Source organism: Aythya ferina, assembly GCF_964211825.1.
Source record: "Aythya ferina genome assembly, chromosome: 16".
In the NCBI taxonomy this organism is placed as follows: domain Eukaryota; kingdom Metazoa; phylum Chordata; class Aves; order Anseriformes; family Anatidae; genus Aythya; species Aythya ferina.
Genome location: NC_140315.1, coordinates 6,851,433 through 6,879,386, shown reverse-complemented (window position 1 = coordinate 6,879,386; position 27,954 = coordinate 6,851,433). Strand labels below are relative to the sequence as shown.

Below are 27,954 nucleotides of genomic sequence, written 5' to 3'. Positions count from 1 at the left end.
CACTCACATCTTGCTGATGTGATGCCATTTCTTCTCCCTGCCCTATGGCTGGTGCCTCCCTCAACTCACTTTCTTTGCATTGCTGTCATCATTCTGTTGCCATACCAGTAGTCTGAAGACTCTTACCCATCTAGAGGGTTGATAACATTTAGCTACCTGGGTTTAGAGGTATATTTTGGAACAAAGGAAATTCATTCATTACTTTAGGTCCAGTTGGTTTGGACATTCACCTCTTAAATTATTTTAACTTTTGCTTGTCAGGGTATATGCTTCCTTAGAAATCATGTATGTATGAAAGGCATCTATTTTTATGTAAAACATTCCAGTCATTATAAGTTAAGCCCATCTATATCTGTCTCTCTTATTAAATGCGATCTAAAGTATCAATACTTCTACTTAGTTGGCGAAGTCATTGTCCAGGGAACTTTGAAGCAACAAAAGAAATAATACCTTTTGTGTAATATTGACCTTTTTATACTTTCTAATGTCATTCTCTTTTTTTTTTTTTTTTTTTTTTTTTTTTTTTTAACATGGAAAGGTTAAAGCGTATTAAAATACAGGTCATCTGAGAACAGTCATCTGTAGCTTAGGAAGTGAACTGGAAATTTGCATACACAAAGCAAATTGCCCACTTAATTCATGTTGGACCCACAAGGGAATGAAAATAATTAGGATCCAGGCTACAAAATCTGGGCAGAGAATTGCCTTTCAGGTAACTCTAGTTTTCATTTGGTAAATATAAACAGTCATCCACAAATTACCATATGTTTTAGCAAAATAATATTGGGGATATGAAGAAATTCTTCTTTCTCCAAGTGAGTTTGGATTTTGAAATGTGCCAGAAGAATCCTTAATATTCCAATACAGAACCAACTAATTGCATACTGCTGACAGGAATACACTAATTCCTCGAGGGGGTCTAAGTTTTAATCCGATTGTATTAATCTTGCCTTGAAACAGCAGAAGCAATTTAAACAGTCTTTCTGTCTAGTTATGGAATAATCCATTTGGAAAATTGAATTGTGTAATTTGTAATTGTTTTCCAGGCTTTCTAATGCAAAACTGTACCAGTAGCAAATTAAACGTTTAAAGTATGACCACTCTACTTATAACTGGCTGTTAAACATTTGTTTTAATGAGTACTATCACTTATTACAAACAAAATGTCTGGTTTGAGGCTTTAAAAAAATTAAAGCAACTTGTCAGGGTGTTTTGGTATCTTCACTGTAATGCCATGCAGCAAGGCTCAGCACAAGTCTGGGGGGCAGGTATGTGTTGGAGGGGATGACGAGGACAGAAAGCTGGTCATCAGCAGCCGTGGGTATTGTGTACAGCTCCTCTGCTCTGGTGAGTGAAGGAGCAGCTTCTGAGAGCGGTGGTAAAAACTGAATCCCTAGAGCTGGGAGTTATTTTTGGCTTCAATTTCTTCAAAAAGGCAGCATTGGAATACAGTGGGGTATGGTGGGGTGTGTGCAATCCTGTACCTGAACAAGTGGAAATTAGCAGCTTTTCTAAACTAGAGATTTCCCCACTGAATAAAGGGAGATACAGGCATGGCCATAGATTTTATATGTATACATAATCTCTCTATAAAATTTGAGTATGTTATGTGTAAGTAGTAAGTTAGATGTGCACAGGCCAATCTTGCATCATAAACAGGGCTGGGCTGGAATTAGTGCTGTGGCATTTACCAGTAAATATTCCTTGGGGTGTCCCAGGAAGCATTCTGTCTGCAGCCCTTACTGAGTGAATTTCCAGCAAGCTGAGACAGAAGCATAAAGTCCTTAATTAAGATTAAAGCATGAGATACTTGCAAACCATTGAATGTGGCAGTTGTGTAGGCAATAAATATGATCCCTTGTGTTCTGTTCTGAAAGGCTACCCATATTTGAGAATTATGTCCTAATTCAAACAGTCATTTGAATTCACAGGGCTGCTAAGATCATTTTTAGTCAACTGTGTGTTTGGCATGTTTTTGAAGGTAACAGAAGAATTTTTACTTGAGTGTATCTGGTCAGGGTGAAGCTCTGTCTGTTTGTACTGTTGGCCGAGAAATTAATGATTAATCCCTGAGCCTGATTCAGGACTCTTACCACACAGCTCTACAAGTATTTTAGTTTTTAATCTGATGAAATGTACTTCAGTTATATGGATTTTCATCTTAATGTAAAAGAGTCCTGACTGTAAAGAGGAGGGTGGAAGTATGTAAGGGAAGGTACTCTAGTTATTAATCTCAGACAAATAAAACAAATGTATTTAACTATGAAAACATTCTGTTGCAAGAGCCTAGCAGGAGGAGAGTTATTTCAAAAATGCAAAAAATAAAACTTCAGCCTCGAATACTTGCAGGTGTTTGGTGTCTGTTTCTGACTCCTTTCCAAAAGCTCAGCGGAGGGGATGTTAGCAGCCTGCCACTTAGTGTGAATTTGGTGCATATGTGCCAGACAATTTGAACCATCTGTTGCATAAGTGTGAGCAACAGGGAGGCTATTTAGGCACCTGGGATAATGATGGCATTTTGCAGCACCTTGCTGGGTGACACAGCAGGTCAAATAACAAGTGATCTTTAGACAAGCTCTCCCTCAGGAGCACAGGTGCGCTGTTGAGTCTTGGCAGCAGGAACAGCTTCTTGGCTGAAGATGGGTCTTGCAAGAAGGGGCTGCTACCATATCAGAGTACCTCTGAAAGGTGAAGACAACTCCAGCAGCTCAGCCCCCAAAAGGAGGAGAGAGCAGCTGCTTACTGACTGTTTTTGCCAGCCATAAAAATCAGGTGCCGCAGGGTTGTATCCAGGACCTAAAGCATCCATGAGCCGAATGACTGAATTTGTCTGGATGCTATCACTTATGCCATAGCCTTCAGAAGGGTTTCCAGAGATCCAGGTTTGGTCCATCTGTTGTTCTTTGTGTGTACTAAGTCACGTACTGCAGAAAACCTTGGTCTGAAACCACCCGAGAAGAGACAAAAACTATGTGCATGTCACTGTAGATATTTGGAGCTGGGCAGAGGTCAGACTTGAGGGCTGCCTGTCCCTCACGCTTGAGTGAGATGTTTTGGTCTCAGCCCGTAAAGTTCTACAGAAACAAATGCAATCAGGAGGTTTTCAGATGTATGTGAAGACTTTCAGATTGTATGGTGTGAAATGCCATTATGCAAGAGCTCTGAAGCAGTCAGTGCAGAACAAAATAATCCCCAGGCTGCCAATTGTTGTAGCTAGCAGTTCTCCAAATATAAATACCCCTTCTCCCAGTTCATGGCTAAAACATGAGTTACAAATGATTTGATGATAAGTGAAATTAATGACACAACACTATTGATTTCAGTACATCTTCAAGATATCACTCAAGGGATGCAATCACCTGCAATTTTATTTGACTAGGCTGTGAGCCAGAGCTCTCAGGAGGAACGTGTTTGTGGTACATGGCAGCAGTGCTTTTCAGTACAGTCACTCTGTGTTCACATAGTACATGAGGTGATTCCTGGAGGCACCAACTTACCACACCTGTCTGTAGTGTGTGGACTTAGACTGGGTTGGTCTCCTTTGCCTCCTCACCTATCCCAGCACATAGTACTTGGAGGCAGGGACAAAGTGATGAGGAAGAGTCTTGAGTTAGAGCCTTGTAACAACATTGAAAAATTCCATATATAAGTTAGCTGTTTTTCAGGCTATGGCTTCGGTCGTGTCTCTGCGGCCTTTCTTCTTTCCCCAAACTTGCACTCTGCAGGCCAGGGACAAGCACCCCAGTCTGAGTTGGGCCTGCACTGACACCACAGTCAGCAGCACGCTCGTGGGCTCTCTGTTTCCATCCCCTGCCATCATGTTGACACAGGGACGGTTTTCCCTTAGAAAGATGAATAAACTGCTGGTTGATACCTCGGAAAAGCAAAATAGACCTCTGTGAATACTGTGAAGGCAATGTGTAAGATAAGTAATGTCTCCAGTAATCTGCATTGTCTGCCTCATAACACAGCGTGGTTAGAGGGAGTACAGAGCAAGTGTAGGAGAAGGCATAATCAAATGAAAATAAATTTTTGTGTTCAGAAGGATGAACTTTGGGATTTCAAGCATGAGCTGTGTCTTGGAAAATCTCTATTGGAATATATTACTCTGCCTTTGAGATTACTGTAGGAAAGTACTTATTTGTAACTACCTAGCCTGTCAGAGCATTTTATAAGAAGGCTAAAAATATGGCTATTCTCGGCTCCAAAACAGTGAGGCCATTATATTCACAATTCTATATTTAGTCATTTCTAAAGGAAAATCCAGTTGGGTATTACACTGTCTTCTGGTCAAGACATCTGCCCTCGTGCTTCTATTCACCTTGAGTTATGCATAACTCCTTAGTGGTCCCCTGAAGTGATTGTAGCATAAATTGACTTTCCTCACACAGGAAGAGGAGAAATGACTGCTGTTGTGGGCTATGGGGTGAAGGAGGAGCTGCTGTGTGATATGGTAAGGTTTTCTTGACTGGGAGAACTAAAGCAAAAGAAAAATTTTGGTTGCTAGGTATGGCTGTGGCTTCTGTTCTACTCCATATGCTGAGATCTTATTGGAATGGCCAAATTGGAATGACCAGCAGCTGTTGATGTGAAGCCATAGACCAGAGGGCAGATGCAGGTATACGAGATACTGGCAGGAGAAAATCTCAGTCCTGGTGGTTGGGTTCAGAGATGTTGCATTGCACATGGGTATGACACAGACATAAGCAAAGGTGCGCAAGGCCAGGAATCTTTGGGTATGTAGGTGTGAGCTGGAGACTGGGGTGGAGCCCTAGTAAAAGAAGCTGGGATCAGAAATGACGCTCCTTTAGTATCCACTAACAGCAAAGGCTCTAATCTTGTCCTTCTCGTGTTCCCAGCAGTATTTTGAGCTGCTGTCATCTGGCCCAGAAGTGTATGACTCAGGCTGAAGATAGGGTCATTAGTGATACTGGTTGGCTGGTTTGTTTGTCCTTTCCCAGTGCTGTGCAAGAGCCAGCAACATCCCACGCAGCCCAGTGTGCTTTGCCTCCCTGGCCAGGCTGCCTGGGGCTGAGGGGCAACATGCCCTGCATAGCCCCAGGAGCTGATGTACCATGGGCCGTAGGAAACCAGCTGGTTCTTCTGAGCCTCCTAGCTGCCCAAAGGACTTCTGTTTCCTGAGACTGCAAAGCGAAGCAGTTTTCTGCTTCCCCTCTGGTATAAACCTTTCTTCAGCTCCCTGAGCCCCACAGCTGCATCTTTAGGATTCATCACACTAGAGACAATTACTGCAATATCCAGCAGCAGGAGTGTTAGGCAACTGATTTTTAAGAAATGAGCTTTCAATTAGGACAAATCCAAGGTAATTAAATGATTTGTTACCAAAATGTGTGGCCAAATTCTGTTTTTGCTAACTTTTATATTCATACATACTTTGTCACTGGTACCAATTTAATTAGTGTGTCCACTTGCAGAAAATGTGAATGTGTTCAGTATAAATGTCAGAGTAGTTACTGTCCTCAATGAAAAAGACATTTTTTTTTTCTCTTGTATTTGCATATTTTCTTGGCAAATGAGAAGGATGTGAGAGCTGAACCTGGCAGCTGGCAATTTGTGCTTGACCTGTCATGTGCCTGAGTATGATGGGAATAAGCTATGGCAGATTTGTCATATTTAGCAATGAGTTTGTCAGTGTCTTGTTAGCACTGGAGAATGTACTTCCATCATAGGATTTCCTGGAAGAGTAAAAAAAATTCTCATGCGAAATTAAGTACAATCAAGAAGTTTTCAGTTTTGACACTTCTCAAAATTTTGAACTTCTCAAAATTTTGAGCCTGGAGGCTAGAAAAACCTGAATTCTAAATTTGGCAGCTATGGAGAAGGTTGGTGTGTTCCCTACAGAATGTTTCTTTCATTTGTTATTCCTTTTGCTACTGCACACAGAGTGAATTTGGGGACATGGGTGTGTTGCTTATTTTTATTTCGGGGATAGGTTGCTTACTGACTGCCGTCCCTTCCATACACAGATTACCTTTTCAGGTCTTTCTTCAAACTGTGATTTTTAACTGTCTGTACTCCTGTGCTGAAAGGAAAAAGCAATAAATGGACTCTAAGGAGAAAGTGACGTTAGGATGAAGGGCCAGAGAGATGCAATGGGTGTGTTGGTTAACCCAAGGTCCTTTAGAGGAACAGTCTCTTTTGCTGGACTCTACAACACTGATATCTCTTTGCAGTTCCTGTATCTTCCACCTCAGGACTACTGAGACCAAAGTAATGAAGTTTTAAAGTTGCAGGTTACAGCTTTGGGAACGTTTTTGTTAAATTCCTACTCTCTTCAGTCCTTAACATGTAAAAGAATCAGAAAAACATTTTCTAATAATGAATATTTAAATATAACTTCCTGATTCCATGTTGGAGTATTAGCCTTCGTATTATAAAGAATTGAAATAAAGAAGAATTTATCCTCAGTCAAACTTAGGAATGTTATTTATGGGGGTGAGCGTGAAAACTGAACGTTAGAGAAATGTGAAGAAACCATAGTAGGTATTCATTAAAGCTGTATACCCTCTCTCTATATATATGTGTGTTCATTTTTGTTGGAGTGAAAGATATTTTTCCAATCAGTTTTTGGCAACCAATTAACAGAAATCTGTGTTGACAATTCTGTGACTTTATTTTGTGAATCTTTGAAGATAAAAAGCTTTCTAAATACTACAACATTTTTTAGTGGACCATTCTAACAAATAATCAACCTACCCATCAAAAATAGTTTAGACAACAGCTTTTCACCAGTTTTGACCTCCATGATGAAAGCTGTCCTGGAATTGGATTTGCTTCTCCAAATGGGTGAATGTGTTAGATTTCTGTCTTGAACTCTTTTTTTCTTTTGTTACAACTGATTGGTCTTTCTCATGTCTTACTTGATTCTACCTGCCTCTTGGCTTAAATTCTTTTTAGATTGGATTGCACTGAAGCTTACTTGCAGATAGGGAAGGACTCAAGAATATGGCTACTTTAGCATCCAGGGTCTTCAAGTTGATTGCCTGAGGTGATTCATATCAAGGATACATTTCTTTAACAGCAATCGTAGGCATGTTCATGCTCTGTCTCTTTCTCCATCCTATGCAACTTGGTTTAATTCTTTATTTCAGCTTCTCCAGTCAATAATGGATATATATATTTTAAGGTCCCCATAAATGTCCAAATTGTGTTTATTTTCAGGTCACAGAGCTCAATAATGTGAAGAATATTTCACGAATGCCAAAAAGCACAAAGAAACATGCTGTTGGGATTTATTTTAATGATGACACCTCCAAAACCTTTGCTTGTGAGTCAGGTGGGTAAAACGGCAATGCACATAAGAAAACGTAAGAGCATTAGTTGTGAAATCATAAATGTATTATACCTACACACAGATTTTCTGGGCATTTATACAGAACTTGAGGCAGATGAGTGGTGCAAGGTGCTGCAGATGGAGTGTCTTGGAACACGGATTAATGACATTAGTCTTGGAGAGCCTGACTTGCTGGCATCAGGAGTGGAGAGGGAGCAGAGTGGTAGGTACATAAAATATAAAATACTGACCTTTTAAATCTTTAATTGCATTATTTTTAAGTCTTTTGGATTGTGCATGTGAACATTCAAAATAAATTGGTACCAAAAATTGTTTTTCCTAACTATTCCTGTTTATATATATATATATATTTATTACTGCCAGAGATAATGAGCATGGTAATTAAGTGCTGCAATTCAGGGTTTTAGAATTAGTTTGGAATAACGCTTTTATTTCTGAAACAAGTTAGCTGATTTTGGAGATGGAGACTGTCTTTTTGTTGTGTTTCCTTGTATCATGTCTGTACAACACTTTCAGTCTCTGACTGAGGCCATTTATCAACTTTGTAAAGTGAATAATAAATAATAATAATAATTGCATGCAGAAGCTGAGCCCATGGCTACTTCACTTTCCTATGCAAATTAACTAATTATATGCGCAAAAGCATTTGGAATATATTTATTCATGCACACAGTTATATTGTTTGCAAATATCAAGATCATGATGGTGCAGTTCTTTTGTATCTCAACGCATGACCAAATGTTTGATGCCCTTGAAGTGTAGCATTCTAACTGCTCCAAATGTAGAGTTTATTGAGTTATTGGAAGGAATTGAGTCTTTGTTTTTGAATTAATTGTTCAAAGTGGAAATAAAATCTTGTAATAGAGGTGGAAAGTAGGAAATTCCTTTAATGACTTGCACAGTTAATGGGCAGGGATTTTAGACTAACCTTTTGTTTTTCTCCCAGAGAGATTCAATGTGTATTTGATGCCATCCCCTAATTTAGATGTGCATGGGGAATGTACCTTGCAGATAACATTTGAGAATATCTGTCTTTGGGACATCCAGAATCCCAGACTAAAACTCATCTCTTGGCCATTAAGTGCCCTCCGACGCTACGGGCGGGACCCATCTTGGTTCACGTTTGAAGCAGGGAGGTAGGTGTGTGTTTGCTGTAGTGTGTTCCTTTCCTTGGTGGTGCTCTGGACAGCTTCTGAAGGCTGTCAAAGGATGTGGGAGCTTATCTTCAGACAGAGGGCTGGTTGTGTACCTTCTGTTAAAATAAAGGTTTTAATACTAATATTTGAAACAAATAAAAATAGCTCTTAAATCCAGGTTGCACCTTGAATGGAAGAAATGGCTTAACAAAGGTGCCTGATGATGGGGTGGGAGAGCTGTGCTATCCCAGGGGATGCCAGGTGGAGGCTGACAGCACTGTATATTATGTATAGGCTTGTTCTTAAATCAAGAGTTGTATAAGACACAGTGGATCGGATATACAGGTTTGTGAAGAAAAGGTGAACATCATTCCAGAATTTGTACAACATGGGCCTTTGGGCACGGAATTACAGGTTTTAAGCAGTTCTGTGCAAAGATAAGCATTTGAAGGGTAGACTAGTGTTTCCAAGTTGTTTCCCAGAAGCAAAATAAAGTAATGGAGAAGGGATTCCTGTTTTCTATCTAATTGACAAATGGGTTTATAAGAAATTTGAATGCGGTTCCTTGTTCTAGAGATGCTGTTTTCTGTTGCTTCCTGCAGCTTATGTTTAATGAGCTGAAGTCTTTGTGTGGCTGAAGTTGGAGCATCGGTTCATTGAACTAAACTACCAAATTCTTTCAAAGGGTTATGGTTGCATTATTTTAAGTAAGCAAATTAAAGAATTGTAATAGTGAAAGAGAATCTCATCCTACAATTAACTTATCTGGAGAGAGAAAAGACATTTAAATGCCTATACTCTGTATTGCTGCAGAACTTTGTTCTCTCAGGAAAAAGGATATGATGTTTCTAATTCATTGATCATGCATTAGTCATTGCAAGACAATGCAATTGGGATGCTAAAGATAATGTATCTAGGGTCTCAAGTGGAAGGCAAAACTGCAAAACTCATTACAGGCAATATTAAAAGTCTGAAAGGGAAAGAAGGCAAATTAATCCCACCTTTTAGTCTAAAATTTATAAACCTGGGTGTTGTGCATGAACTCTCTAGAGGCTAAGCACTTTTGAGAAATTAGTGATACTCACCTGAGTCTGTGTTTGAGAGGAGTAATACCAGTATGGATTAAAACAGTGAGGTTGGACTAGGGCTGTTAAAGCCCATATAGATAACTTTGTTCCATATTTTAACAACCTTTTGCTTTCCTACCGCTTGTGCAATAACGCTTCTAGAGCAGCAAGGTAAAGTTGAGATCACCGTGAGCAAGTGAAAATCTCACATTTGGATCCCGTCTGTTCTTGCTTTGGCAGAATGTGTGACACAGGAGAAGGACTATTCATCTTTCAGACACGAGATGGCGAAGCAATCTATCAGAAGGTTCACTCGGCTGCTCTGGCCATAGCAGAACAACATGAGCGCCTGTTACAAAGCGTGAAAAATTCAATGGTATGGCTGCTCACCATGTTTGTTATTCTGCACTGGGCACCAGTGAATGGTGTTTCTTCACTGTGACTTTGTCTTTTGATTCACAGATAGTAAGCAGTCTGACTATTGTTCTTAATAAATTCTCTTGATTATTATGTTTAGGCCAGTATATATAACTGGGATTGCTTTTCAAGAATCTGAACAATAGGGGAACTTAGTCCATGATTTTTGCATTTGGAAAACTGTAAATAAGTGTGACTTAGTTCAGAGATGATAAGCTCCTGTCAGCATAGTCGGCATTCTCGCTATATTCTTTTAATTAATCACCATCATGAGTTTGTTGTTTGGAAACATTTATCATCAATCTATTTGCAAAATGTTATGGCTCATGCTCAGTTTTTCATTTGTTAATTATGTCTACACTTGAAGGATGATTTGGAAAGAGTCATATGGTTCAGATTAAACTGTGGGGGAGGACTAGACGTGTTTGTCTGATCCCTCAGTGGATGTCTGTTTTCCGCAAATGGTTTTTGTGTCTAAAACTCATTTTATAACACTCATTACTGCTAGGAGATGTAGGAGTGTAAGATGCAAACTAACATATGGACTGAGAACTGAGATGGTGTGGGATCTCCAAAAACATTCCATTGAAGAATGGCAGTTTTATGGCACTTGTACCTAATGTGTTTCCAGATATTACCATTTCATTTCTTTGTTTTCTCATGAAACCTGTAGAATCAAAAGGGATCTTTTGTAAATGATGTATCACAATTGGTCTCTGCATGTCAGGGCTCACAGGTTGACTCTGACAGTAAAACTAGTATCCTGAAGATTAGACTTTCTGGAATGTATAAAATGCCCAGAATGGAAAACTGTGCAAGAACCTGGCCATAAACAACATCTCTATTCCAGGCAGTAGTAATAGATTTATGTAATCTGCAATAAGAATTATGTCTTTCCATTTTTATGAACAAAACCACATCCATGTCTAATCCTTTTAGTAATTCTACTAATATCTTGGTTTCAGGGATAAGTTGTAATGATGAGTTATCTCAGTATTAACCAGATGACTCAGTGGAGATAAAGCAGAAAATGTCATTACAACTTGTGGAACTCGTAAGTTTTTCAACCCTTCCAGGCTTACTAGGAAGAAGCTTGACACATTGCTTTTTTTTCAGTAAAAAATGTTAAAGCTAGCAGGTGATCTGCAGCCAGCATTGCTGTTATTTTTCCCTTTCCTGGTAAAGTATCATCTAACGCCATTTTTGCTATCTCTGACTTCTGTTTAAAACAAAGAATTTTCTACTTCCAGTTAGAGAAGGCAAATTTTATTCAAGACTATCTAAAATTATCTAATGTGAGACAGATAAGTAGATGATGAACACTCGTTAGTAATTAATTTAAGCAGATTAAAATTAACCTAGCCTAGGTCAGCCTAGCTAGCAAACATTTGTAGCACACCAGCAGCAGTACAACCTGTTGAGAGTACAATTTCAGTTCCAAAGAAGAGAGAAATTAATTAATTGTAGCCTCCTGAAATGGATGGGTTTTTGGGCAATTTCATATATGGTGGTTTTACATTTGTGTAATAGCATCTTTTAATATGTGGTGTCTGATGCTGTGCAGTAAAAATTTCCGATATACAAGTGCCAATACAGTCAACAGATGGATAGTTTCAATAGAGAGCAGCTGTACAACCTCAAAAAGCTTTTTCATGAATATTGTGTCCAACCCCCACCCCCCTAAATCTAGTTTTATATACACTAGAGCACTAAATGGGGAATAAGAACATATTCCTGTCGAACTGAAAGTCTTGTAATTTAGTAGCTGAATATAGTTGTTTCAGATGAGTCCATATGCCCCTGAACATGAGTTTCCCAAGTCTGTCGTAGAAGTGTCTGATTCCAAAATGCTCAGCAAGACTTAGTCCCTTCTTTGGGTTTCAAGGATACTCAGATTTATGGCTTTGGACAGAGGACCATTATATCAGTGTACAAATCAGGTAGCTACTTTTGCAATTTACAAAATACTTTGTAAAGGTCATCTTCATCATTCAAATTGATTTATTTCCCCTGTATTTTAATTGTTTGAAAACATCAAAAAGGAGTTTATTTTAGATATTTGCACTTCATGCTCAGCTGTCTGAGCTGTCTTACATTGTTTTTATCCCTAAGAATTATTAACCCTGTGTGAAATTTTGTATTAGTGAAGCTTGAGCTACTGTTTACTGAAAGGGTAAAGAAAAGTAAAAGGTAGAAGACTGGTGGTGAGAAATTAAGTCTTCACTGAGCATCTTCTGTTTTAAGCTGAAATCCTGGCCTCTGCCACCACTGATGTGATCATCTGAGATGGAGGTGAAGATCGTATTAAGCTACCTGAGGGCTCCTGGAGCCTGTGCAAGAAATGGGAGTTGAATGTCCCATGCTGATAGAGCAAATAAAGCTGCCAAGTACTGTTGAGAGCGTGGGCTATAATGTGTCTGTCACCTCCCTAGCAGTCACTTGCTTTATAGTTCAGTTTGTGACTATAACAGACTCTGGCTGCTGAAACGCACGTGGAAAATTGATGTGATAGGGGTTCCTCAGCTGAGAGCCTTGGCCTGACACTTTCTATTCATGTGCTGTGGCTTTCTGGTGAGGTTTGAGCATATGCTGACTGGAGTCTGACACACATTCACAAGTGGGTGTTATTTATTTTCCTTTTCAGCAAATTCAGAGATCTACCTTTTCTCTTTTAAAGGCAAAAAAGAGCTGGCTCTGCTTAGCGATGCAAGAAGCCGTTCTGGTCAGTGGTAACTCACCTCGCCCAGCCGTTCCTTTCCCTTCGCTTTTGCACTGCCAGACAATAAAATGAAAATATCTATTCAAATTGTAGACATATTGTCATGAATATTTGGTTGCCATGAAAACTGACAGGAGTAGTGCTGTGACTTGACTGCTGTCATCTCTGCCTGGTCGCGGTTTAGGTTGCTTTAGAAAAAGACATTACAGCCTGACATCTCGCTAAGAAGTAATAACAGTGAACCTCTCCGTTTTGGCAGCTAAAGCTCAGCGCTTCAGAGAAAGATATTATCAGCCAGTTTACTGGCAGCTTTGGCTGACTCTTCCCCTCTCTAGAACCGAGGAGTGCGCTTTGTGCTAGATCCATCTGATGTACGAGTGCTTCAGTCTTGGCTAGGGCCTGCTATCCTCTCTGACCATTTCCAGAGAGATTGATAATTAGGAGTGGAAAAGGTGCTCATTAACTTCTGGAGTGAAAGAATACTGGCTAATAGCGTAAAACAGTAAAAGAAAGCCACTCAAAACAACAGCGATGTGTTAGTGCCCTTTAATTTCTGAAGCTGTTTATTTTAATTACTGTTGAGTATTAATAGTATTAATAAATTTACTTCATTAGGAAGAAAATCACCTCAAAAACATAGCAACACTCTCCATGTGGGTGTCCCAAGATGAAGGTTTACATAGTGCACATTGCTTAAAAACAGCATGCCCTGCAAAGTCTTTGAGAATTGTGTATTCCATCTTGAGAGAAAAAACTTTTTTCTTTCTCTTTCTTTAATTCTTTTTTTTTTTTTTTTTCCTTTCTTTTAAAGAAAAGTGTGTGTCTCATGCTAGCTTTGCTGCTTGCTAAAGCAGGACACAAAAGGAAGATACTTATTCTTCCCTCCCTGGGACTTATGTGGGACTTGTGGGAACGAACAGCACCTGACCCAGCCCCAGTGAGCTGCCTTAGTGTAGCTCAGCACATCTCTCACTCAGGTGCCAAGAGGTGGCATCGCAGTTCCCTGGCTGTTTTCAGCTCTGGTTGCTGCTGCTTGGGTGTGCAGCTTCTCCATCCCCTTTCTCCATGGATTGTTCGTAGCCAGTAGAGCTCTGAGGTGGCTTTGTGTTGGCCCTCACTGCTTCTTGCCTCTTTGCTTCTCCTTTGGTTTAAGCATGACTTGGCATAATTTGATCCTTGACATGTGTGGAAGGAGTTGCATCTGAACCGCTTTGGGGATCCTGATACCATTTCAGCACCATCCCCTGGGAGGAAGAGGGTGAGAGACTATGGATTAGGTGCCCTCCAGTTAACAAATTATTTGTTATATTAATGATATGTGGAGTTACATGTCTCATTTGGTCCTCTGCTTGCAGCCAGTGCTTGTGCGTGTTCCAGCATATCAATTCTGGCAGGTTTTGACCAGCTTACGGTGGTGGGTGTTTCCAAGGAATAAAGCCAGGTCATTATCAAGCTATTCCTACTTCTTCAGTTGCCACAGAGATACAGTAGGTTAATTGTGAGAATGAAATCAATCATCATTTAAGCTGCTTTAGCTCACAGTCCGAGGTGTTTTGATGAAGTGCCGTGTATTCAGGACATAGCATCTTTTCTCCAGCTGCAAGTTTTTTAATTTTTTCCCATGCTGACTGAGTTCAGGAGGGGCACCTCTTCTGGCCCTTTTCTGTGTCTTTTATCTTCTTTCCCTAGCTGCGTCTCCTTTTCCTCTGAAGATATCCTTTTGGTTTTTTTGCTCCTCTCCTGAGAGCAGACATGTTGCTCAAACTGCCTTAGCTTGTTGCTCAACTCACCAGTAAGTCGAACCACCCAAGAAGCATCTCCAATTAAGAAATGCCAGCCTCACAATGCTCTGCTGGTTCTGCTCCAGTAGGAGGTTGTTGTTTGTTTCCGTGGTGCTGCTGTGTGTGGTGACACCGGCAGGCGGTGCCGGGCCTTCAGTGAAGGAGCTGTGATAAATACACTGTGTGGCGTAGGTGGAAACTTGCATTGTGCAGGGACTTGCATCCTACTGACTTGGAGGTGGGTGTTTTAAGAGCAAGGGTTGGTCTGGGTTTGCTTTTGTTTTCATGTATTTTACCTTGATATCACAGGCACAGCATCCACAATACAGAGAGGAGGTTGAGGGTTGCTGGCACCTCTGAAGAACTTCAAAATGGCTCACTTCAATGATGTCTCTTATCTGCCTCCTCTCTGTGCTTGGTTCACTTGTTTGTTTTTGCTCCAAAATATGCTGAAATTCTTGTAAGAGATTCTTTCACCTCAGGTCTTGTGAAACTAAAATGAAAAAGCTTGCTCTTTTTGTAAAAAGCATCTTTATAAATTAGACAAAGGCAAGTACAGATTTGGTATATTTGAACTAATGTTTGCTAGAGCTTTGGAAAGAGAATTTTAGCTGTACTGTGAAGCTTATGATAAAATCCAAACATTTTCGTCAGTTTGCATATGTGTGTTAATGAATTCACACGAAATATGTCTAATCAGGTTCTAGGTGTGCTAAGGTTGTACTTAGCTTTGGAAAGTTGGGAAGTAGTTGGGAGACCCTCCGATGGCTTTGTTGCTGAAGGGGGAGTACTTTCCTATCTTCCACTGACTCCCCGTTTCTGTTTCAGCTGCTTGAGTTAAAACTCCCCTCAGGGGAAGCAGTGCTAGCGCAGGACCAGGGGAGCACAAAGGTGAGCTTTGGTGCGCAATAATAGCGTGGCCTCCTAACCCGAGTGCTGTGTGCCCGTGGAGACTAACCCGGGTTAGTCACTGCTGCTGGTATAGGGTGGGCTGATGGATGGAGGGAGAGGCTGTGTTGACAACATCCTTAGAAATCTTTACAGGGTGTGGTTGTGCCTTTTCTCTGAGGATGTGTGATAAGCACAACTGTCTCCTTCACATCAGTTTACTGCTTTGCAGCTTCAGATGAAGATGAGCGAGCGAGCCGTGTCCCTCAGCACCATGGTGCCCTTGCCCCGCAGTGCCTACTGGCAGCACATCACGCGACAGCACAGCACTGGCCAGCTCTACGGCCTGCAAGGTAAGGGGCTGGGACTGGACAGGGTCAAGGCACAGATCAGATAAAAACACTGTTGAAGCGTTTCAGCAGCTTTCCATCCCATGAAACATTCGTGCTCAGTTGAAGCCAGTTGCCACTGCTGTCTAGCAGATGGAGGGAAGCACAAGTCCAACCTTGAGATGGATGACTTGTTATTATCAGGACATGCTCATCTCAGTTCCTGTCGGGGAGGGAGCCTTGATTTGACAAATTTTATGACCTTTTTTTCGGATAACCAAGGAGACATTACTGTTACAGGGTGGCCAGTGAGGGGCGCACAGGCAGTTATGTGGAAAAGCCAGCAGGAAACAGACTGAACACTTAGTAGAAGTGGGACAGGCAGCACACTGTGGAAATCTTTTGGAGGATTTTTTTTTTGCTTCTTTTTTTGTTAGCCCCTCAGACATTAGGAGTTTATCAAGGAATAATGAATCTTAGATATTTAGTCTTTTAAATAAAGCTGGAGACTCTAAAGGTCAGAACCTCTGGAACATGAAATATCAGAAATTGTGATTAAAAATGGCAGGCTTTGTCATCCCTGCCGTATGTGGCCGTATTACATTCTTATCCTCTAATTTTTCAAAAAATCTGAAAAGTAAAAGCCAACCATATGTTTTTTTTTCCTTTTCCTGTTTTGAACACTAGAGGGGGCAGGCAGCACATAAAAAGCCAAACATCCCACACGTTTCAGATGGAGGAATGAATAATAAAAGCAGCACTTATATGCCTGTTCAAATTTGTTCAATAAATTAGGGCATGGGAAGATGACCTGCTGGTGGCAGCCTGTGACACACAAAAAGAAAACTACTTACAGCACTCTGACACAATCAGGGGATTGGTCTTACTGTGCCTTACTATAGAGTTCTTTATTAATACAATAATTCAGCACTGTGTTGACACAAGATAAATAGATTGTATGGGTACAAACCACTTGTTTTGTGTTTAGAAAAATAGCTTGCTTGTTAAACTAAAAAGGGATCCTTGGGGATTCTAGTCATGAGAATGTGGTAAAAGTCTTTGAAAAACCCTGGCCCTCGGGGGGTGTGTGGAGAGGAAGCCATGCAGACCTTATTGTAATTAGGAAAGACACTGAAGTCATTGTCTCATTCAGCAGTGACATGGTAGCCTTAACATCTCTAATTAGATTAGGTTGCCAAAATTTTGAAATGGTTCAATTATTGGAGAAATAAATATTGAACATAAAATAATTCTTACACCGAGTTACATAATTTTTGAAACATTTTACTCCCTGGAAGGTAGAGGCACCTGAAATTTTGTAAGCAGAAACTTTATTCTACCTAAGTTGGAACTGATGATTTTTGAATTGGCTCTTTTTCCCTTTTCTGATGTACCCCCCCCCCCCAAAAAAAAAAAAAAGAAAAAAAAAGTTAATAAAGTATGCTTTTCATTCAACATGCAGTCAACTTAAAATAAGTAAATAAATAAATAAAAAATTGTACAACTTCTGGTTCTGCAGGAGGGAAAGCAGGGATAAGTATAATTAAAAGACCATAATCCGTACTTCACATAGTCCTTTATAAAGTGCTGAGTACGATACCTCTGCCTTACTGAGTGTTCTGTTTTTTGCATCTGACTTGGACAAGATGTTTCTAGCCCAGTGAAGCTTCATCGGACGGACACTTTTCCGACCTACAGATCAGACCATCGATAAAGGACTGCGAAGAACTTTACAAACTCTGTCTTCTGACAAACTGCCCTGATGGATGACACTGATGACAAGCAAGGATAGAAACAATGAAAAGTTCAAGTTGGATGAAAAATTCTTGCAGTACAATTTTTTTTTTTCAAACTTTGTCAAAAGTTAAAATGATTCTGTAGATACTGAGGAGGGGAATGCAACCATCAGGCCCTCCAGTGTTTCTTTTGTATCTTACAGCTGGACAGAGAAGTCACTCCCTAAATATTTCCAAATGTTTTTTGTATAAGTATGTTGTAAATATGAGACTCTCCTGTTGTGGTGTGGTTCCATTTTGTCTGTTACGGCTGTTGGTTCCCTGATGTCAGCTGTCATCCTTGTCTGTTGTAATGCTTATCTTCAGTTATTAACATTACCATTCAGCATAACCCCTGACCTTTGAAATAGTGGCCAGTTTTGAGCAGCTATTGGATACATTTTTTTTTCCCTGTTTGAAGCCTGATGGAAACTTGATTGATTTCTTTTGAAAGCACACACTTTATCTTCTACTTCCTGTATTTATTTCCATCTCTGTAAATGTTTAAAATAAAAATAATTCCGACTTAATCTGTAGTACAGCACTTCTTGTCACTGTCAACCTCATGAACAGGGCTACTGTGTGGGCACTGGGGCACTAGGAGGGAGCATGAAGGGGGGCAGTGGGTTGCCTTGGGTTCCCCTCCTACCTGAGGCAACACTATCAACTGGGGGGAGGGGGCTGGGGCTGGTGAAATAGAGCAATGATTCAACAATCTCACAATGCCACAAATCACTTTGTGGCAGAAAACATTTTTCTGTTTTGTGACAGCATCCATGTTAGGTACTACTTTTATAGATTGGCACTGGCATCTTCGTTTAACAGGAAAAATATGTTCAAAAATAGCTTAGTTGACTGCTGGATGCTGTACAAGATGGTCAGAAACATGTAGCAGCTGTAGATAGAAAGCTATGATTATCCTGAATACAAGTGAAATACTGCATTCAGCTGAGCATAGTTAAATCATTTTGTTAAAAGGCTTTTGAGTTAAGAATGCCTTGTCAGGTTTGAAGTTGAGCTGATCATCTCTAACCATGTTATTTCTGCTCACTTTATAAGCTTAAGGACTAGGTCTTATTTCGGTTGCCTGTCTGGGGAGTTTGGTCTCTGCATATTTTAAAATGAAAAAATGAGATAAAATTCTAATGATGGTTGCGTTTTTTTAGGTATGTACAATGTTTGCAGTTATTCTTTCAGCTGATATCCTGGAAGAAAACACAGTGACTGAAGAAGATTTGTAGAGAGTGAAATGGTTCAGGACAAGCTGATTTTTTCCTATGACAGAGGTCTTATGGTTTGAGTGAAAACAGCAAATATCTTAAGCTTGGCTGAAGATATTCATAATTCTGAATATGAAGCAGACTGGGAGTATGGGGTGTTGATCATGACATACATGAAGTAGACTTAGTTTCAGAGAAATGCTTTCAATGTTGGAGAAAAAGGACATCCAGACTGAATTCAAAATGATCTGGACAAATTGGAGAAATTCCATAGGGACAGGTGCAAGGCAAACTGACTACCCAAATACATAACAGAAAGAAAACCAAGGCAGCAGCCCTTTAGGAAGTGAAGTGTTACAGCAGACTGCAAATGGAACATGAGGCAACAAGACTATGTTGCTGCAGAACATGTAGACATCATAAGGGAATGTAAAAGCATTTAGCCTTCAAGACAGCTGAAATAATTCTTCAGCTCTATTAAGCCTTGCAAGGTCTCAGCTGGAGCCATGTGTGGTGGTTGGTCCCGAGCTAACCTGCTCAGCTGCTACAAATAGCCCTGGTACAGTGCTGACACTTGGGGATAGTTCAGCTCTTGGTTTTGCTGTGTGCTATACAATATCTTTAGCTTTCTTTATTAAACTTACATGTGCACTGGGAATAATGAAGGAACAAGTGTTTCCAAGTCGATTCAGCTTTTCTGTTTATTACAGTGTCCTGATGTAAGCAGTCACTCTAGTAAGTGTTTGTTTATTTTTTTTTAATTTTAACTGGCATGGGCTTAATATCAGTGAATCAGTTTAACAAACTCATTATAGATGAGTTTATTACATCTAAAAGGGTTGTCATTAAAGAACCGAAGGTGAGGGAGCCTTTCAGAAAAGCAAACCAATAAGTGTAGTGAAGGTAAATGTCTTTCTAGACAGAAAAATAAATAAATAAATAAATAAATTATTGCTTTACACCTTAGTGCAAAGATAAGCTTAATTTGTGAATAAGGATTATGTTGACTTTATTTCAAAGCTGAGCTGCTAACATAAAGAAGTGACTGAAAGGCATATTACGACTAATAGGTCTTTATTTTTCAGGTTTGCTCCTGCTAATGTATTCCCTTTAGAGCTGACAGCAACACCATCTCACCATCTTTTGTTTTATCATGGATATGACAGTTCAGTAAATGCTTTTATTCACCTCTCACTCATGCTGTGATTGATACACTAAGACTTCAACTGGTGAACAGTCAAATTGTGAAGAAAACAACAACAAAAAAACACACTAACTTTGCCCTTTAAATGAAGGATCATTAAATCAACCAGCTCTGATATTATTCTTTCTAATGAAACTGTTGGTGAAGGATGGGGGGGAAGTCCTAGAAGTAACTTTGCTTTGGATTGCTTTGTGTATGATGCGATATCAAGAAATTCATTTTGATTTGTTGTACTGACGTTAATCTTGGCATCATTACTGCCTTGCTTAGTTAGCAAGGTCATTAGCTGAAGAAAGGAAGCCAGTTTTCTACTCCCATCATCACTGGCTTTCTGGTGCAGGAAAGGTTTTCACTGTATTTGGAATTGTTGAGGCTTTACAGCAGTTGCGTTTGTGCCATCATGTGTGCGGTGGGTGCCAGTGGTACCTGGTGTCCTGGTGAAGATGGATGCAGAACTGGAGTGGAAATCTTCCAGGTAACCAAGCTGCACTCTTCAGAGACATACATCAGAAAATATGCTGCAAATCAGTTTGTAGAGCCGTGGGCCTCAGAGTTACCATGGATTCAAGGATTAGTGCATGGAAAGCTCTGGATTTTTCTCTAACTTTTGCCTAATTTTGCAAAGTAGCTTCAATTGCTCCACCAAATTCCAGCATGCCCTTTTGTATCCTTCAACCCTGTTCTTTCTCAAATGTGCACAGATCTTCCTAGATAAATGTTTCAAAGGTGCAAAAGTGTTCTGCAAAATCATCCTAGAGAGCAGCTTTTTGGCTCTCTATAAACTGTCCCATTCATACAACTCCAAGGAATGCTGTGCAATTTCAAAGACCAGGCAGGAGTGTCGTCTTCTCCCATCCCTTTAATCCCACAAAAGACCAGTGACCGGTCTTCAAGTTATAATAGTGGAGAAGGAAGAAATGTTTCAGGACTAAAAGAAATGTTTCAGAAGCTGAAAAGCAAGTGTAGAGCTGCTTACCCCACTTTTCAAATCCATCCTAAGAAAAGTTCCTCTGTCTTCTGAGCAGGTAAGAACCAGCAAGCAGATAATAGCACAGTGGTAGATGGAGACAGCCCAGGCTGCTGCAGCAGAACTTGGCGGGTAATGATCTTAAAAGGCTAATCTTGGAATCAAGTACATTAGGGGAAATGAAAAAACACATCATGTCAAGACTTCAAATTGCATTGCTTTTTCTTAGACATTACAGGTAACAGAATGCAAATGCTGTTATCTAAAATAGCATAGAGGGCAGTGGGAAGTACTGCTCATTGCTGTGCTGCTACAGAAATGGGATGGATGACGCCCTCTCCATTTCATGTTACAGAGGGACATGGTGTCAATCGAGGCCTTTGAGCTAGATGAACAGCCTGGCCCAGCCACCTTATAGTACACCGTGGTTCCCATCCCCATGGCATCCTTGCCCAACAGTTCTAGCTGGGGGGCTCCTCAACTATTTAGATATTAACAGAAGGTTGAGGCTGGTTTCTGTCTTTGGAGGAAAGCCCAATGCAAGGTAAGATCTCTTCAAAAGGATTGTAGAGATCCCTTAAGTTAGTTATCATATTTTCTTGAATTGGCAATACTTTTTTTTTTTTTTTTTCCCTCTTTGGTACTTCACTAGACTGTGGTTGCTAAAGTCTTTTTGAACAGGTACTTGAACTTCATCTGTATGCAGCAACTGGAAATGGCTGGCTTTCCTATTACTTTGGATATGCAGATATCATACCAGCTTTTTTGCAGTATCGTTCAGTTTTCTGAATCGTGGAGTAGAAGCCCTAGAATGTGTTTATTGTTGTTGTTTTTATTGTTGTTTTTGAAACTGTTTGAAATGACTAGCCAGGGGATGTCCAGTAGCATGGTCCAGAATTCCCAAGAGCCTGCTTTAAGCCACTGTTGAAACAAACAGCTGGTCCCTTGTGTGAACTTTTTGGATGGAAGCAGATGTGCTGTGGCCGTGCAGAGGGGCACCTCCAGCCTGCCCCAGGCTGCCCTGCACAGCCAAGGAAGGGCAACCTGGGAAGGATGGGTGCTGGTGGGACACTTTTGGCTGCTGCCCCCTCATTAAGGGAAGAAACTGTGTGATTTCCTTGGCTCTGCCAGTGTTTCTGGCCATCCCATGGAGCAACAGCAAGTAGCATTCTGGCTACTCAAGGCCATATTTTTGGAACTGTGTCTTTGCATTTCAGGCAGCTTCATGCTTGATAAGCTGGTTGTGTCTGGGGATAGTGCTGAGGCCTGGGGCTTTAAAAAATAATAAAAAAATAAGTGGGTATTTTCATCATAATGCATTTTTTTCCATTTTCTTTATGTAGGAGATCTTATACTTTTTTTTCTTGACCAAGATTTAACAATACATTTTTTGATTCCTTGAGGAAGGATGGGGGATGGGGGGGGGGGGGGTAGGGGTTTAAGTGAGTTGTTTCAGCACTCCTCTGAGCGAAGCAGCTTTGTTTTTTTTTGTGTGTGTTTGGGCTGTTGCTGATATTTGTTATTAAAACTGTTAGCATTTAATTCTGCTTACCCTTATCACACCTTACAGCAGAAAAGCATGATTAATTAATATTTAAGCAGATGAACATCTCTTGAAGTTTGTGACTCGCAGCCAGAATGTCATTAATTTAAATAATCACACAGATGAAATTAATGCAATAAGTGTTGTATCTGAGTCCTGTTGCTGAGCAATCCTGGATAGTGCATAATAACAGTGGTGCCTCAGGCGCTGAGATCAGGGGTCGTGATGTGATATTTCTGCGTATTCATTAACTTTCACAAGGGCAGATTGATCTTCTGTTTCCAGGAACACTAATGAACCATTTTCTTATTTTTAGGGAATATTCTATCACTACCCCTAGCCATGGAGTGTTTAAAGAAAACCTGTTTTCAAACAGAAGGCTCTAATTAGAACTCGGGCCTCAGCTGTATTGATTGCACTACACTTTCTCTGTGGATTTACAAATGCCAGCAAATAAACTTGCCAGGAAGTTTGCTGTTGTGGCTTTCTCTTCAGTATTTAGCCTATGTGTTGTTCTGTTTCTTGACAAGCCTGTAAGAGGGAATTAACTGCTGAGACATTATTTTTGGATGGCTGGTTTTGTGTGTGAATATTTTTCCCTGCTGTCTGTCTTTTGAATACCCTGGAAACCCTAGAAATTAAAGGTGTAAGGAGTTCATCACGCATCAAGCTGGCTAAAAATAAATAAATAAGTAAGTAAGTAAGTAAATAAAGTAAGTAAGTAATTAAATAAATAAGCAAGTAAGTAAATAAATAAATAAAACGAAATACAGAATTTAATCTCTGGTGAGATTAATTTCGGCTGTTAATTAAGCCACACACGACCAGGGGGAATTACCAGATGTGAGGAAAAAACTGCACCCCGGCGCAGCACCAAAGGGTGCGATGCCCGCCGCGGCCGCCGGGTGCCAGCCTTGCCCCGGCAAAGGCCGGGGAGGCCGCGGGGCTCCTCCTGCTGCCTCCCCCCGAGCCCGTAGCTCGTCCTCGTCCGTTCGTGGTCCTTCTGGTGCCACCTTCCAGCGTTTCTTCCCCACCGAGCCTGTGCACGCGTTGCTTGCGCAGCAGTAGAAGCGAGGTGAAATGTTTGGATTGTTCTAAATAATATTCTCTGTAGCTTAAACCTTATGGAAACATGCGGGAGAGCTCTGAGTTCTTTGTACAAGCAATAAGCGTGACTAAAAATGCTTTCACAAGCATTGCTGGTGCCCTTCGTGCAGCAGGTGAGCAGGGCTGAGGGGCATTGCGGTTTGCACTTTGCTGCTGGCCCGAGGCAGGTGTTTGGGCTGCACGACTGAAACCTTTCCTGACAGGTTTTGCCCAGGGAAACCGAGGGTGGACGAAGCTGATGAACAACTGAATTTGCTTGGATTTCTCCTGCCACTTATGTCAATTCAAGAAATCAGAGCCTGGAAATGAGCCCCAACCCTCTGCTTTCAGCTCCTGCTGCATCTCACTAAAGGGGCTGAGGTGGAAGGCTGTTGGTTTGCTTGCTTGTTTTCTTATTAAATTATTCCTGCTTTCTGGTACTATCTTATTATTTTATTTTATTTATTTATTTATTTATTTATTTTTCCCACACAAGGTCAGATGCGCTATCTGAATGTGGATGTGCCTTTGGAGGGCAGCACAAGGTGTGACCTCCAGTCTGTGCTCCTCACCTTCTGCAGCCTCCATGGCCGGGTGCTGCTGCACCCACCCCACCTAGGTCATAGCCACCCAGCTGCAGTGGGACATCTTTAAAGCTTGCTGAAATCCACCTCACTGCAAGAGGAACAGCATATTTCTGAGCAAATTCCTCATGCCTGAGCAGAGAAAACAGGGGATGTGGGTGACTTACCCTACCCTTGTGTTTCAGGTACAGGTTACAGCGCAAGTGAAGGTTTTTATAACCGCAGGTGAGGAAAATAGCGTTATCTTGATGGGTTTGTTTACAGCTCAGGCTCTATTTCCAGTATGACCTGGGCGTCCTGCTTGGTTTCCCTTCCATATTGTAAAAATGGGAATGGCACGTCTGTGGGCAGGAGTCCCCAAAATGACCGTGTAGGAACAGCCATGCCGTGCTCAGAAACAATACAGGAAGGACCCCATAAAGGAGTGTGAAGAGGACCTCTGGTCCTATCAGGCAAATTATACTTTAGAGGAGGCATAAAAAAAGAGACTAATTACCTGTGCTCATTAAGGTACTTTTGGTACTTTTTTGGAAGAGAATTGCACCCTAGCCACACTTAAAATCCCCCTTAAACTGCCTCAATCTTCTCTCTCATTTTTTCCAGGTTGACTTTCCCTAACCTCCTGTCCTATACTTTTATATTCTGTTGTGAACTTAAAAAATCTGGCATGCTCTACTGCAGAGGTGGATGGACTGTCTATATGTAGTGCATGCAATTACGTTTGTGTGAAATTATAGCTTCTTATAAGATACTGCCCATGTTTTGAGATCACTGGATAAAAAGATATTACAAAACAGAAGAGTGATGACAAAGATAAATTCACTTGCAAATTTTATTTATTGTATCTTTCTGTTTGACTGAACAGAGTGCTTAATTTTACAGAATGAGATAAAATATCTACAGACCAAATGATATAGAAAACCTTTTGTGCTGAAGGCGATGCGTGCTTTTGGAATATATCGTCCATAAAACTGAAGTAAATAGTTGCATAAATATTTATTTCTCCATAAACATGTAAAAAATCATCTGAAAGCCACACAGTGTTAATGATGTATGATCTCTATTTTTGGCACATTTAGCAAAATTAAAGTATACCTACATTTAGCATAAATGCAACGCATAAATATATTTCTGCAGTGCAGGAATGGAAAAGGCAGCAGAGTGAGATTTACAGCTCCTCTACCAGCTGTGAAAGACAGGGAACCAGAGGGGCCTATCATGGCTAGAGGTGCTGGAGAGCTCTGGGGTCCCCTCAGTGCCACCAAGTAATTTGTCTTTTTCTTCCTGTATTAGTTCTGAAATGAAGACTAGGACAGAGTTCCATGTGCCTTTTAAGTGCACTGGCATAGTCCCAGAGAAGCTCAGTGTGCTGGGACGCTGGCACACTCCAGGACATAGGCAGTGAGGAGGAGCAAGGGTAGCTGTGGTGGAGTGACGCCCACATAAAGCCACACGTGGGTCCCTCAAAGCAGCATTTTTTTAGCTGGAAAAGAAGTCTGATTTGGTGTACCACCCAGGCAGAGGTGTGCTTTACTAAAAATACTGTCGGGTGACACGCTTTGACCTGAGCTAACTGCACATTATTGCTATTTTCTTTCTTCCCTGAGACACTCACAAGTTTTACAGAAGGTTTTTTTCAGTATCAGACCAAAGAAATGCAGAATGTATCATTTTAAGAGACATTGAGTCATCCTCCTTCCCAAAAGCTGTGGCAATTCTCCAGCATGGTCTAGCCTTGTCTCTACTCTGCAAAGGTAACAAATATTTGTAAGAAAAGAAGTATTTCTGTAACAGGCCTTTGCTGACCTCTTACAGTTGGCCAATAAGGATCGATAAAGGCAAGGGCCCTTGCCTTGCCAATATATTGCCCTAAAGCGGTGATATATAGAATAAAAATTCTGTTTGGATTTGTTCTGAGGGGGCTGTTATTTATAGTATTTGTTTATCCCATGTATTATTCAATTTACTTGCTTACAGAGTGAAACAATCAATCAAAAGTTGCTTTTCCTTTGCCATACGTGACTGTCAAATCCTTGTGGAAAATTGCTTAAATTGCATGATCTATGGATCAAAGCGAGAACAGAATGCTTAATTAGAGTTTAATTATTTTGGAAGATTTGAAGCTCTCTGATTGCTTTTGTTTTATTTCTTTAACTGCTCAGTGCTCTCTGTTGAAGAGTGCCATCATTTGTCGCAGAACCAGGTGCACAGACTGAAGCTGTACAGTTCACCAATGCATATGAATTAATTTTCTCATGCTTACCCATATATTTGTAGCAAGGAAAATAGAATACACCATCCTTAAAGGTGGTGCCTATAACAAAAAGAAAAACACAACCAACCAACCACCAAAAAAATGATGGGTTTACACACAACCAAATGTTATATGTATGTTCTGGTTCAGTCAATGTTGTTAAGGCAGATAGGATTCACTCAATAACTCTGGATTTTGGTGTTGAAAGCCACCACTTTCCCAACAGTGCCTGATCTGGTACCAGCTGACTGGTTTTTCCTATAAATTTTTCCTATAGGACATCCTAGGTACCTACAACTCAGGTTTCTATTGCAACCAGGCTCCTACAATGCTGATGTGCTGCCAGATATTAAGAATATTCCAATCCCAAAACACATTCACTTGGGTGCTGGGAAAAAATAAATAAAAAGGGCTGTACCTTGATGTAAATCTCTGTTTCTGCCCCACATTCTGTCTCTGGCCATTGGTATTTGGTCTTCTCCAACAGAAATCTGATCTACTTAAGACTGCACTTGGGTTTGGGGACTGTTTCATCTTGGCAGGTTATTGTTAGGTCCGTTTAACTTGAATTTAGTTCCCAGGTCATCTTCATTCCAGGGCTGCTGGCACAGAGAACCCCAAAATAGAAGCAGGAGTAAATAAAGGCAGACAATTTCCTTTGGTGTTGGTGCTCAGCTATTTTGGCTTATGAAGATCGTTGGGTTGTGGTGTGAATCCTTGTCTGAATCCAAAGTGAAACAAAGAGAAGGCATGTGTTAAAATTCAAGGGCATATTCTGACATGGAAAATCTTTGCCTCTGATTTGCTATCAAAAGCATTTTTGGATTTAAGTTTTACTCAAGTTATGGATTTTTTTTTTTTTTAAGTGTCACTTTATTTTTGCCAAACAATAGGATTGTTCATTAACTTCTAACCAGACAGGCTTATGCTGTTTTATTTTTGACAAGACTTTCTCTTGTCAGTTGGGGAGAATTTGGCTGGAAAACAATTGTTACCTGTAAGATAACTGGAATTAAGGACCCATTAAGTAGATGCATTTGTAGAAAATTGTTTGGCTCTTTTGCGTGTCTTCTTTCCCCCAGGGATCCTCCTGTGGCAGCATGTTGTTCTACTGAGAAGCCAGTATTTAAATCAGAGAGTATAGCAGATTACATAAGGAAAGGTTGCCTTCAGTGTCAGAGTTCCTCCAGGCTCCCTCCTGGTGCTGCAGAGCCCAAAATAAAACCTGACATTTGAGCAAGCCCAGGTGATGTTTGTGTTATTTGCAATAGTCACCTCTTGATTCAACCTTAAACTGGGAAAGTGAACAACGGAGCTACTGAAGGTGGCAGGAATCCTCCCCATTGATATCGCCGGGCTTGGCTCAGGCAAGCAGTTATTAGCACTCCTGGGATTACAGGAAGTCAGCATCCAATGACAATGGCATTATTACCGGCTGTCATTGCTAATGTCAGTGTGAACATTAGGTCTGAAATGCATAAAATGAGTCAAGAAATCCAAGTCCAGTAGAAATAAAGAAAGAAAATCTTAGGGGAGGAAGGTTCACAGAGCTATTTTTAATGTTTGAGTCTACTAATAGGCTGGTAAGAGTTTTTAATATATTATTTGATTATATCGCTGTGCTATTTAATTTGTTTGGTCAAGGTTAGGTGATTCTGAAAAGTAATGC

The 27,954-nt window shown here is 40.5% G+C and overlaps 1 protein-coding gene and 1 long non-coding RNA gene across 8 annotated transcripts in view; both read left to right on the top strand.

Moving 5' to 3' along the window:
- Positions 1-17,957, top strand: part of DOK5 (docking protein 5) — a gene marked incomplete at its 5' end in the record, with an annotated part of 42,981 nt that extends 25,024 nt beyond the window's left edge. For 3 of the 7 annotated variants that reach the window (XM_084537590.1, XM_084537589.1, XM_084537591.1), the window contains 7 exons: positions 7,183-7,297; positions 7,377-7,517; positions 8,262-8,451; positions 9,759-9,894; positions 15,264-15,326; positions 15,556-15,676; positions 17,299-17,957. In XM_084537590.1, the coding sequence (XP_084393716.1) occupies positions 7,183-7,297; positions 7,377-7,517; positions 8,262-8,451; positions 9,759-9,894; positions 15,264-15,326; positions 15,556-15,676; positions 17,299-17,366 (834 nt within the window). In that variant the 3' untranslated portion in view covers positions 17,367-17,957. The remainder of the gene's footprint in view (positions 1-7,182; positions 7,298-7,376; positions 7,518-8,261; positions 8,452-9,758; positions 9,895-15,263; positions 15,327-15,555; positions 15,677-17,298) is intronic. The other 4 variants (XM_084537585.1, XM_084537586.1, XM_084537587.1 and 1 more) reach the window with 3 other exon arrangements.
- Positions 17,958-19,258: 1,301 nt separating this feature from the next.
- Positions 19,259-22,759, top strand: LOC311445978. Its single transcript, XR_014698698.1, has 3 exons — positions 19,259-19,382; positions 19,733-20,876; positions 22,678-22,759. It is a non-coding gene; the product is annotated as an uncharacterized lncRNA (long non-coding RNA).
- Positions 22,760-27,954: the final 5,195 nt, after the last annotated feature.